The 13,410-nt window shown below is 40.6% G+C and overlaps 1 protein-coding gene across 3 annotated transcripts in view; it reads right to left on the reverse strand.

Annotated features, from left to right (window-relative positions):
* haao (3-hydroxyanthranilate 3,4-dioxygenase) overlaps positions 1 to 13,410 on the reverse strand; it is a 77,779-nt gene that overhangs the window by 33,330 nt on the left and 31,039 nt on the right. For all 3 annotated transcript variants that reach the window (XM_018093843.2, XM_018093844.2, NM_001006913.1), the window contains exon 3: positions 4,511 to 4,589. In XM_018093843.2, the coding sequence (XP_017949332.2) occupies positions 4,511 to 4,589 (79 nt within the window). The remainder of the gene's footprint in view (positions 1 to 4,510; positions 4,590 to 13,410) is intronic.

Consider the following 13,410-nt stretch of genomic DNA (forward strand, 5'->3'; position numbering starts at 1 on the left):
GGGCCTCGGTCTATTGTCTGCTAATAATATGAAAATGTGACTGAGCATCGATTCCAGAGTAATAACGATGTATATTCTTGCCAGAAGGTCCTGAATCAAAACTGTTTCTGTACCCTTCTGTCAAATTAAATAACTACATCTTATCTATACCCACACTATACCCCCAGAATGAATACTTAACCAACGGATAGTTACATATTAAGTGGCCTATTAAAGAATCTTATGAACCTGGAATATATATATCAGTAAATATTGCCCTTTTATATCTTTTCCCTTGAGCCGCCATTTAGTGATGGGCTGTGTGCTCCCTCAGAGATCAGCTGACAGGAAATAATGCAGCTCTGACTGTAACAGGAAGTAGTGTGGGGGTAAAAGGCAGAACTCTGCCCATTCATTGGCTGATTGGGGCTAGCAATAGTATGTGTGCCTTGGCTTGTTTGTGTGCACTGTGAATCCTGTGATCCCAGGGGGTGGCCCTTAGTACTTAAAATGGCAATTTTCTACTTAGGATTACCCAATAGCACATACTACTAAATAAGTATTTCTTTTATGAAAATGGTTTATTTAAATAAAGCAGGGATATACATAAAGTATAAGCTTGTTTATGCAATATATTTTTTATAGAGATCTACATTGTTTGGCAGTACTGTATACTTTTCCTTTAAAGTGCAATTACAATGAAAAGAAAAGAAAAACCGAAGAGCTCAGATGGGAAAGAAGTAAATTAATAAAAGATAGAAAAGTCTGTCTTTAATTTTGGACGGTCTATGCTATCAGCTGGTACATTATGTTTAACAAGAAAATGAAGAAAAGGGTCGATGTGCGAGACTTGAATCAAGCAAGAGAGCTTTTGAAGAGTGAAGAGAAGAAGGGGAGCAGAAGGCCAGCGAGAAGATTATTACAAGAGGCTAGATAGGAAATTAATTGGGATTGGATGCGAGTTGGTGGCACATCGGGTCAGGAGAAGGCATACTGTATTCTGCCAATGGCATTCAATGAACTCAAGAAGACTTTGTAAGAGGAGATTGGATGTGACGATGAAGGCAACTGATGCCTCGGGAGGCTTACAGAGACAGCATTTTTGATTGTACAATGATGAGAAAACTATGTATGGAACCTATTTAAAATTGCATGGAATCACCTCCCTAAATAAAAGTGTACAAATTACAATTAGGAAGCATACAACTGCTAGCCAGAAAATGGCACCCATTGCAATAGTTCAAAGTTCTGGACACATTGCCCCAAGGTGCTGTGTCTTTAGGTTGTACATAGAGATAACTATGCTCTCCTAGAGACGTTATACAGCATTGTGCAGAGTTCTTATATTTCTTCTACAGACTTTCATTATATTTATGGATTAGGACATAATGCCAGAGTACATTCAGTTATGATCGTTCATCAGTCAGAACAGTTACTTGGATTTGCTTGGAAGGGGTGTGGGTTTAATAGCAATGTTGCTTTTACCATAATTAGTGCAGTGGAGTGAATTGTCTTTTGTAATATTTTATATTCATTTAAGTTAATATATCCTATATGAAGTTTCATAATTCATTTCCAAATGTACTCTTTTCTTAGCCATCATTATTTAGGACCATTGAGTGTGCAATAATAACAATTACGGGTAGTGTGCCGCAAAAAAGATCATTGAGTATCACTAAGTATATATCAGTAAGCATCACTGGGGATCATCAACACTGGGCAAATTTGCATCTGTGCAGTAAATGAAGGCAGTCAATCACATTTTTACTGTCATTGTTCTACTTGTAGCTGGCTGAAAAAGAAAAAAAAAAGCTAATCACTGGTTGGTTGCTATAGGTTGCCGTCCAGATGCAAATTTGCTTTGATATATGAGCCCAAGGAAGGATTACTGGGTGTACCACAAGAACAATTATTTAGAGAGAAGATCAATGAGAGTACTTCAGGAAGGATTACTTTGCAAACTACAGGAAGGATCACTAAGGGGCTGATTCATTAAAACACGAGTTTGAATCCCGAATGGGAAAAATTCGGATTGGATACGATAATTTCTGAAGATCGCAAATATCACGAAAATGCTTACGAAAAAATCATATTAGTCACAATAATATCGTATTGGCGATCTGAAAGTCATTAAATTTTCGTACCGAACTATTGTAAACAGCAGCAGAACCTCTCTGATTTTTTTGCGCAAGCGTCCAAAAAAGTCTTGCAGGATTACGAAAAAGTCTCGCAAGTGCGAAAAATACGGCGAAAATACTCTCGGAGCGTTCGTGTCTTAATTAATCTCCCCCTATGTGTACCACAGGGAGGATTACTGAGAGTACCACAGGAGAGATCACGGATTGTACCACAGGAAGGCCCACTAAGGATACCCCAGGAAGGCCCACTAAGGATACCACAGGAAGGCCCACTAAGGATACCCCAGGAAGGCCCACTAAGGATACCCCAGGAAGGCCCACTAAGGATACCCCAGGAAGGCCCACTAAGGATACCACAGGAAGGCCCACTAAGGATACCCCAGGAAGGCCCACTAAGGATACCACAGGAAGGCCCACTAAGGATACCCCAGGAAGGCCCACTAAGGATACCACAGGAAGGCCCACTAAGGATACCACAGGAAGGCCCACTAAGGATACCCCAGGAAGGCCCACTAAGGATACCCCAGGAAGGCCCACTAAGGATACCCCAGGAAGGCCCACTAAGGATACCACAGGAAGGCCCACTAAGGATACCCCAGGAAGGCCCACTAAGGATACCACAGGAAGGCCCACTAAGGATACCCCAGGAAGGCCCACTGAGGGTTAGGGATGCGCCGAATACACAATTTTAGGATCTGGGCGAACCCTGATTCCTTCACAAATTGTAAATTAGGATCAGGAAGGGTTAAGGCGAAAAGTTCAACTTCTGTGTTTATTTGACAAAAAAGTCACATGATTTTAAGGGTTCGGTTCGCCCAAAGGCATGGATCCTGGATTCTGGATTCGGTGCATCCCTACTGAGTGTACCACAGAGGGGCCTGTAAATAATGGCTGGACTATAGACATTTACTGGGTCACATGGGGGCAACATCAGGCAAGTATGAAGGTCTCTCAAGCCAAGAAATAATAATGTGGTACCAGCCTCACAACTCAGGGACTGACAGGTATATGCAAAACAAATCCAGTAATTTATTGTACCACCAATAAGTCTGATCACAGGTGGGTAGTATTTCTTTATTATATTGCACACAACTAGGCAGGGTACCCAACTGAATAATATTTTCTCATCTGCTCTCACAAGCAAATTCCCCTCATAGGAACAATATCCTTGCAATTGTGAGCTCGGAGCTTTTATTTTAGATTCTTATGCCAACTTAATGGCTGCTCTAGAGAAGGGAAGCAACTAAGAATATACAAAAAAAGAAAAGCAAAGGTAAAAGCAAATGTGTCTTTTCTCCCCGTGTTTGCATAGATTACCCCTCGGTCATCTAGTTTCCTCTACAGCAATATACAGTACTAGAATACTGTATATAGTAGGGGGTCATTTATAAATTCCCTGGACTCGAGCTTGCATCTGGGGCATATCTGTATTCTGATTAGAAGTACACGGTAATGTGCTAAGTACACCGGTGGTGGATGCTCAATAAATGGCCCGTGGGATTATTTACACCCTCTAACTTGCTTGTCTGAAAGAGAGGTGAAGAGGAGAGGGGTATCAATGTGCCTTCTAATGCCTGTCCCTCGTGAATACAGTGCTGCTACTACCTGTCCCTCATGAATACAGTGCTACTACTGCCTGTCCCTCATGAATGCAGTGCTGCCACTACCTGTCCATCATGAATACAGTGCTACTACTACCTGTCCCTCATGAATACAGTGCTACTACTGCCTGTCCCTCATGAATACAGTGCTACTACTGCCTGTCCCTCATGAATGCAGTGCTACTACTGCCTGTCCTTCATGAATTCAGTGCACCTACTGCCTGTCCCTCATGAATGCAGTGCTGCCACTACCTGTCCCTCATGAATGCAGTGCTGCCACTACCTGTCCCTCATGAATGCAGTGCTACTACTGCCTGTCCCTCATGAATACAGTGCTACTACTGTCTATCCCTCATGAATACAGTGCTGCTAAACACCGTGGGGCAATCTTCCCAGCCAAAAGAACCCACAGACGCAGGTACTGTGCTCAACAACTCTGCTTGGCTCTTGGACACTGCTCAATCCCCCCAGAGACCAGAGCGGGGAACTGATGGGACGCCCTCCTTACACAGATTTCCCTGCAAATACAGTTCTTTAAAAGAAAAATCTAAATTATCTTCATATTTCATTTTTAGGAGGATTTTCTTCATATTAAAGATTAGTGAATTACAATTCCAGTTACCAGTTGTTACCATTTTATAGGTAGTTGGTTAGAAAAATAAATGTATTTGTTAGTTGAAATGCAAGCACAGAAGCCAAAATAGTATAATGTTAATTACACTGCTGCCATGGTGACTATGCACTTTGGAAGTAGAACTGGTTTATTATGTACCATTGGAACTTCAAAATTACCTCTTCTCCCTCTTCGATGTGATAATCCTTCCTTTGGTTTGGGCCACCGACAAACATTACTTTCAGCTGATGGTTTTGCCTGAGAAGGTTAATATGAAATATTAATATAGCAGAGCCATCCTGAGCAATCAACTGCTAATTAGCAAGACTCCAGTCTGCACTGTGAGCTTACTGGTAGTCACTCCATAGAGATTTGCTGCGTTGTTATTTGTTTTTATTGTACCTAATGTGCTGTGTTATGTTCCACCATCTTAACTATAAATCTCATAAACTCTAGGGAGGGGCAGGAGGCTACATCATTTTGGCTTGGTCACGGATACAGTGAGTTTATTGATACAATGACGAAGTCCAAAAATTCTGATTATAATGGCACATTTCATTACTGAAATATATAGAGCCTCCACACAACACAGAAATCCCTAATATCCCTATCCCTGTAATCTGTTCCTTCAAAAAGTATGAATAAATACCATTTTTATATGCTGAAATCCAGCTGCAAAACAGTTCTTCTCTTTCTGCATCATTTGAAATCCTGGCAGGGGAGGAGGGACTGAAACACTGATGTTACTAATTGTAACAACTTCTCCACAGCTTACAGACAGCATGCAGGAACTACATAACCCACAATGCATTGCCCTGTGATGTTCCTTTCCTTATTGACATCACATGTGCAGGGGATTGTGGGATTGGGAGGATGCAGGCTGAAGGCAGGCTGAGGGACAGGCGACTACTGTTATATTTTATTTGAGTCTCAAAGTAGCCAGCCAGATCAGCAGGGGAACAGGGGGCGGGGCTTAGGGAACCGTTCCAAACCATGAAAATCATGAAAGGCTGCATGCATATATGTACAGTATATTGCAAAGTTGCTTGAAACTGTGTATACTTTTGAAAAACCTTATGTTTTGTTTTGTGGAGTTCTTCTTTAATGAATCCCACCATTGTTACTGAAGCTACCGATGAATGTTATAGTCATCTTGTTGATCATGTTGCTGCATTTAATTCTACATATTTAGTGTATTTTCGCTAATGTTAAAGACATTGTTTTCATTCTACCATATCACAAATGTGAAACCAAGGTATTGGCTCCTCCCAGGTCCTCCTCACAGTTGACACAACTTAAGAAAGACCATAGGGTTCATGTACATTCACAAGTGTAGTGAGCAAAGTGCAATTTTTTTTTTATTCCGCAATACAGTATTTTTTCCCAGAATTCCAGCATCATTTTGGTTGCAAGGAGATGCAATTGTGTCCAATTTGCCAAATGTTTTCTAAGTCTGTCTGGCATCATTTCCAGTTTTCTTTTGGCGCCACTGAACTGCGCCAATTGATGCAGGGATGAGGGAACTCTGGAGCTACTGCCTGGTCCAGAGGTGGTGGTACCTCCAGGGTTGCCCTGTGTCAATAGGGGCAGTAAAGATTGATTGAGAATGGGAGGCACGAATGACTAAATGGTGTTGAGCGCAGGTTTGGACTGGGATCCAAAATAGACCCTGGCATTTCAAGTACACAGACTCAAACAGCCCCCCAACAGCCCTCTAAATAGTAACTGTCTATGGCATCTTACAGCAGCCCCCCTAGCATTCGCCAAAACCCAGATTGGGTACAAATATACACAACCAACTATATGGAAGTGCATTTGACACAAGCACCTTTACTGAAAATGGTTCCATGTGCAGCTGACTGTGGGAAAATCGTGAGGGCCACAACTGCACTTATGGACATACATCAGCCCAGTAACACATCAGTGTGTAAACATCAGCTGTGTTTTTTAGATGTGCAAATAAAGGTTGATCGATTTTAATAGCAACTGTTGCGGCTTTTTATGCAGACCCGGCGTGCACTGCCAATGTATGACGTTTTGTGACGAGATTTGTCCCCTGGCTATGGACTCGGGGCAGGAGCACCCGGGCCAACAGGACTGTTTGGTAAGCATAATGCTTTCTTGTTTGGAGGTGGGTTCTCCCTGGCCGTGCACCTGGACCAGAGGATTTGAGCGGTGAGCAGTTCTTGTGTGGGGGAACCTGTATTGCTTTTTCCAGACAGGCACCTGTATTTTTAAACTAATTTCCATGTTTAAACTAGCCCTTAAACTGTGTGCTGTGGATATATGATTTTTTCGTGTGGATATATGTGCAAGTGCCTACTAGGGGAGACAGAATTCTAGAAAATTAAAAGAAAGGATAAACAAACATAGGGAATTATCAGCAATATAAAAAAAAGATACGGCTACACATACTCCTGTTTTGTGGAACTTCTCTTGTCCCAATTGCAGTGTTTCACAACTTAAATGGAGGTTCTTGAACATTATGAAAGGTTCTGCTAAAAGGGGCAACATTACTACAGGAGGATCAAAAAGTTTAGGCACAATGGCAACAAGGGGAAATCCTACTGGATGAAGCATAATCAAGTGACTGTTGAAGGTAACATGCAGCTTCCAGCTTCTCTATGTAAAACTGAAGGCAATCCTGGGCAATGTATGTTATATTTCTGCATTTAAATTGGCACATATAGTAGGTATTTTTTGTTACAGTACCAGGAATTTAGCATTTGCTTTGCGCCTTATGAACTTTAGACTGTTTACCCTGTTACTTTTTAACCCTGAAATATGGACAGTCACAAACTGGAACTAATGGTATGGTTATATTGATAGAAGTAGGTTTGTGCCTGTTTCTGGTGCACCACTAGGGGGCAACATTATTTCCCAATAATCAGGTGAACCCATATTTGTTTTTCCAACCTCGTGATGCCCACGTGTCCATCAACAGTGTCACATGACATTGCCTCCATGTGACACTCTGGAACCAAATTCAAAATAAAAAGCCCATCAGGACTTGGGTTCTATGCCTAATTGTAGATCTTACATACTACTTTCCTGGGCATGCTCTATAATATCTGATTGATTATTGTTCCTTGGCCTGCCCTGACTTGTGACTGAGCCTTGATTACAGCCGCCATACTACTGGACTTTGCCAGTTCTGCCTGTTACTCAGTGCCACTTTCCTCCATTAGTCTTCACTTCCTGGTCCTTCCTGGACAGCCTAAGATAATAACAGAAGAGCACTTTTATTAATTAAATTAATTTGTTTAGTTTTTTTTATATATTAACCGATCAGCCGCCCTTAAATGACAAGTGTTTATCATGAAAAACCATGGAAATGTCTTCCTAGGATGATCTCCTTGTGTCTCCTATGTTCTGTTATATAGCTGATCATAGAATGCTTTCGTACCCAAGCTCTTTATCATGAAATCTCATGGAAGGAATCCTAAAACTTTAGAAAAAAATAATTTCCTGTCTCCAATGAAAGCATCTGGCAGAGCTTACAGAGCATTTGTTCCACCTGTATTGTGCCTGTCCAAGGGACTTAAGGGAAATCAAAGTGGATCTGTTCCGTTAGGCATCTATTGATTATCAGAGGAAGCCGGGTCACAATGTATTGCGTCAACTGCCTCTTTAGATATTCTTCAATGCACAGATTTGTCATAACACGGTACATTGAGGCTTCATGTTGTTCCAACGTGAAGGATGGTCTTTGTATAGTATCTTCCCGCTGGTGTAGATCTTATGCTTGGATACACTGGGCTTTCATCATGGCAAACAAAACACCCAGTACAGTGGAATCCACATGCACCGCTGCAACTTATAATGGACACTGTTGAGACCAATAGCTGAGAAAAAAGGTATGGATATCAACACCTATATATTAACAGCAGCATTGGATTCTAGACATAAAAATCCCCCTAGATTGTACAGTTAGTTTGGAATATGAATAAGAATAAAAATTCCCATTTCATAATTAAACATTTTCTGTTGAAAGAAAAACTCCGCCTAAACACACATTGAGCTTTTTTAAGTAACTTTGGAATATACATCAGTTAAAAAATATGCAGCCTTTTCATGATGTTTAATGTAATATTATGGTTTGGAACAGTTCCCTAAGCCCCGCCCCCTGTTCCCCTGCTGATCTGGCTGGCTACTTTGTGACTCAAATAAAATGTAACAGTAGTCAACAGCAGGCCCGGATTTGTGGCAAGGCCACAAAGGCCGGGCCTAGGGCGGCAGAAATTTAGGGGCGGCATGCCGCCCCGCCGCAACAATATTGTGACATTTCGCTCCCATACGGAGCAATGGGGACTTCTCCTCACTGCTCCATATGGGCGTTTAAATGCCCGCGCATGCGTGATTGCGTCGGCGTGACACGGGGGAGGTGGTTTGTTTGCCCATGCGTGGGGGGCGGGGCGCGAATGGTGGGTGGCCTAGGGGCGCATGGATTTGAAATCCGGCGCTGGTCAACAGTCCTCAGCCTGCCTTCAGCCTGCATCCTCCCAATCCCACAATTCCCTGCACATGTGATGTCAATAAGGAAAGGAACATTGCAGTGCAATGCATTGTGGGTTATGTAGTTCCTGCATGCTGTCTGTAAGCTGTGGAGAAGTTGTTACAATTTTTAACATAAATGTTTTAGTCCCTCCTCCCCTGCCAGGATTTCAATGATGCAGAAAGAGAAGAACTATTTTTTAGCATATAAAAATGGTATTAATTCATACTTTTTGAAAAATCAGGTGACAGCAATAGGTATATTAGGGGTTTCTGTGTTGTGTGGCGCTCTTTAACAAACTGAAGGCAGAGAAAAACCAGTTCTTTGCCACCCTGTCAAGCATTCCCATATCTATGGCTAAAAAATGCCATAAATAACTGACACTAGGAGGGAAGGCAGTGCCCCACTAGAGCTGCCACCTTTTCTGGAAAAAATACAGTCCTTCCAATATTTTAATGTTCTTTCTCTATTAATAACATTGGCATGAAGCACGATTTTTACCAGCCAGGCCAGCAAAACACCCTGAACCAACTCTTAAACCAGAATAACAGGGCAGGAAGGTGGGACACTGCGCCTCGAATTGACTACCAGTTAAAAGAGGCTTCTGCATTCCCTTTTCCTAACACCTAGCCACACCTCCTCCAAACTAGCACCTCCCCATTTAACCCTAAACACCCTAGGCTTGTCAAGGCTCCCCTGCACTGACTGTTTAGCATCCAGGGTGTTCCATTCTAAGCAATATCCAAAATACATTCATTAAACATTGTCAACGATTTTTAAGTTACTTGTGAATGTAATTGCTCTTTAGATCAGTGCCTGTTTATCCATTTCTGTTCTTTGGGTCTGCCTTTGAGCAATGTCACAAGAACTGTCTCTCTTCTAAGTCTGTCAGCTGGTTTCTGCAAGATCATTTTAGGAATCAGAACCAGCAGTTCAGGAAATATAAACAACCAGGCAGAAAATAAGTTTTGGATGGAGATCCCCTTTATGGCAGCTCATCTGCTCACCTTAGAATCCAGACCAAAATGTTGACATTGTTGGATATATTTGCCTTATTTAGTGAATATTTACACCTGGCCCTATTGGCGCACAATGGAATTGTAGCTGAATAGATTGCCATCATTTATACCCAGGATACATGTTGCTCCTTGTGTATTGTATTATTGTATGTATAGTTATAAGTATAGGACTTTCATGCTTGCTGGATGCACAACATTCTATGCTCTCTAAGCAGTTTGTACAAAATCAGGATGGTGTTATTCCCCTGTACTGTGGGTAGGAAAGAGGCATAGCATTCAGCCGCAGTGCCGTACTGGGATATAATATTTGCCCAGCTGCTATTGTTTTTACACTACTAAAACCCGGTACAACTACAGACAGCAAAGCTACAGCACATTAATGGTTACAGTCCAGCAGTGTAAGAAATACAAGATATATACCGCTAGCACCCTCTTGTGTTAAAATGATAATAAGACTTGTACCGTCATGTACTGCATGTGTTTTAGGGTACTCTCACATCGATACAGAAACACGGGTGATTTACCCGTGATGCTGACTAAATACAAATTACAGGTATCGGACCTGTTATCCAGAATGCTTGGGACCTGGAGTTTTACAGATAAGGGGTCTTTTTTGCATTTTTGTTTTGCCTCCAATAAGGATTAATTATATCTTAGTTGGGATCAAGTACAGGTACTGTTTTATTATTACAGAGAAAAGGGAATCATTTAACCATTAAATAAACCCAATAGGGCTGTTCTGCCCCCAATAAGGGGTAATTATATCTTAGTTGGGATCAAGTACAGGTACTGTTTTATTATTACAGAGAAAAGGGAATCATTTAACCATTAAATAAACCCAATAGGGCTGTTCTGCCCCCAATAAGGGGTAATTATATCTTAGTTGGGATCAAGTACAGGTACTGTTTTATTATTACAGAGAAAAGGGAATCATTTAACCATTAAATAAACCCAATAGGGCTGTTCTGCCCCCAATAAGGGGTAATTATATCTTAGTTGGGATCAAGTACAGGTACTGTTTTATTATTACAGAGAAAAGGGAATCATTTAACCATTAAATAAACCCAATAGGGCTGTTCTGCCCCCAATAAGGGGTAATTATATCTTAGTTGGGATCAAGTACAGGTACTGTTTTATTATTACAGAGAAAAGGGAATCATTTAAACATGAAATAAACCCAATAGGGCTGTTCTGCCCCAATAAGGGGTAATTATATCTTAGTTGGGATCAAGTACAGGTACTGTTTTATTATTACAGAGAAAAGGGAATCATTTAACCATGAAATAAACCAAATAGGGCTGTTCTGCCCCCAATAAGGGGTAATTATATCTTAGTTGGGATCAAGTACAGGTACTGTTTTATTATTACAGAGAAAAGGGAATCATTTAACCATGAAATAAACCCAATAGGACTGTTCTGCCCCCAATAAGGGGTAATTATATCTTAGTTGGGATCAAGTACAGGTACTGTTTTATTATTACAGAGAAAAGGGAATCATTTAACCATTAAATAAACCCAATAGGGCTGTTCTGCCCCAATAAGGGGTAATTATATCTTAGTTGGGATCAAGTACAGGTACTGTTTTATTATTACAGAGAAAAGGGAATCATTTAACCATGAAATAAACCCAATAGGACTGTTCTGCCCCAATAAGGGGTAATTATATCTTAGTTGGGATCAAGTACAGGTACTGTTTTATTATTACAGAGAAAAGGGAATCATTTAACCATTAAATAAACCCAATAGGGCTGTTCTGCCCCAATAAGGGGTAATTATATCTTAGTTGGGATCAAGTACAGGTACTGTTTTATTATTACAGAGAAAAGGGAATCATTGGGGAGAAGGCCTTTCTGTAATTTGGAGGTTTACAGAAATTACGCATAATTAGTTACACTAGTCCCTGCCCCCGTGGAGTTTACAATCTTAGGGCTCCATCACATTCACACATTAGGGTCAATTTTATAAGGAGCCAGTTAACCCTTATGTATATTTTTTTGTGTAGGAGAAAACCAAGCAAGCATGGGGAGAACATACACACTCAATGCAGATAATACCCTGGTTGGAATTGAACCAAGGCCCCAGCACTGTATATATTAAGCTCTAAAGAGCAAATTCCACCTACATTGCTCTGCCATGATCAGTAACAAGATTGTTGCAACAATTATATAGTTGATCTTTCCAGGCTTTGAGGACTGATGTATACACAACTTTAAAGGGGTTATTTTTAAAGGGGTGGTCTGACTCTGCACCTTGTTCCTAAAAATTCTCTTGATTTCTAATCCAAGGCACATGGAATTTAAACATAAATTACTTATTAATTGTATCGGATGTGCCAAATTTTTTTCTGTTTAACAATGTATTGCTGAATCGTTAATCCTTGCATATAATTTGCATCAGGGATAAATGGTTTGGATAGGTGTTAGTGCTCAGTGTTGCAGCTAAGGAGTGTCCATGGAAAATGAATGTGTATGACAGCTTAAAGCAGTATTCTGATGACTTTACACATGGGATCTAAACCCAAAACACGAACTGATGCAATATTACTCAAGGTTCTTCTCTGAGCACCTTCTAAATTAACATTCATTTTACATATTTCAGTGGTTTCTGAGATATTTGTAGTTTTAGACTGCTAACATCAGGCTTTTGGTGCAAGCCAGCAACTTCAGAGTTAACTGGCTATACAAGAAGGGCACAGAGAGAACTTACAAAGGTAGGGTCAATGACACTCTGGCCTCCAAAGAGAGTTATTGTGCTAAAAGCTGGGTTTTATAGCGGTGTAAAACTGCATAAATAAATAAATATCAGAAACCGCTTAAAATAGAACATTAATGTTAGGAAAATGTTGTCAAACAGGAAAAAAATGTAATGGGTTGGCCCCTAAGCATTAATGGGGTAGTTTACCTGTAAGTTTCCTCTTTTTATTACATTTCTAATTGGTAATTTATTAACCATTTATCAGCATTATTATTATTTAGCTTGTCATTTTTCATAATTGTTTTTAAAATTATTTGCCTTCTTCTGCCTCTTTTCAGCATTCAAATGGGGGTCACTGACCCCGGCAGCCAATAAAAAACCATAGCTCTGTGTGGCTACAATTGTACTGTTATTCCTATTGATATTTTATTGCTTATTTGAATTATTTACTTTGTTGCTCTTTCTATTCTGCCTCTTTTATTTATCCTCCAGTCTCTCATCTAAACCAGTCCCTGGCTGATAGGGTATAGTGCACACTTACAGATAGCTTATGAAATTCCAAACTTAGAAGCTGCTGAACAAACAAAAAATTAAATCATTCAAAAAACACACAATAGCAAACGCCAACCACTAATTTTCTCAAAATATCAGTGTACGTCAGGGGTCCCCAGTCTATTGTAAAAAGACTTGGGGAGCAACACAAGCACCATAAAAGTTCATGGAGGAGCCAAATAAGGGCTGTGATTGGCTATTAGGCAGCCTCTATGCACCCTATCAGCTTACAGGGGCTTTATTTGGTAGGAAATCTTGTTTTAATTCAACCAAAAATTGCCCCCAAGTCAGGAATTCAAAAATAACTCCCTGGTTTGGG

Source organism: Xenopus tropicalis, chromosome 5, assembly GCF_000004195.4.
Source record: "Xenopus tropicalis strain Nigerian chromosome 5, UCB_Xtro_10.0, whole genome shotgun sequence".
Taxonomy (NCBI): domain Eukaryota; kingdom Metazoa; phylum Chordata; class Amphibia; order Anura; family Pipidae; genus Xenopus; species Xenopus tropicalis.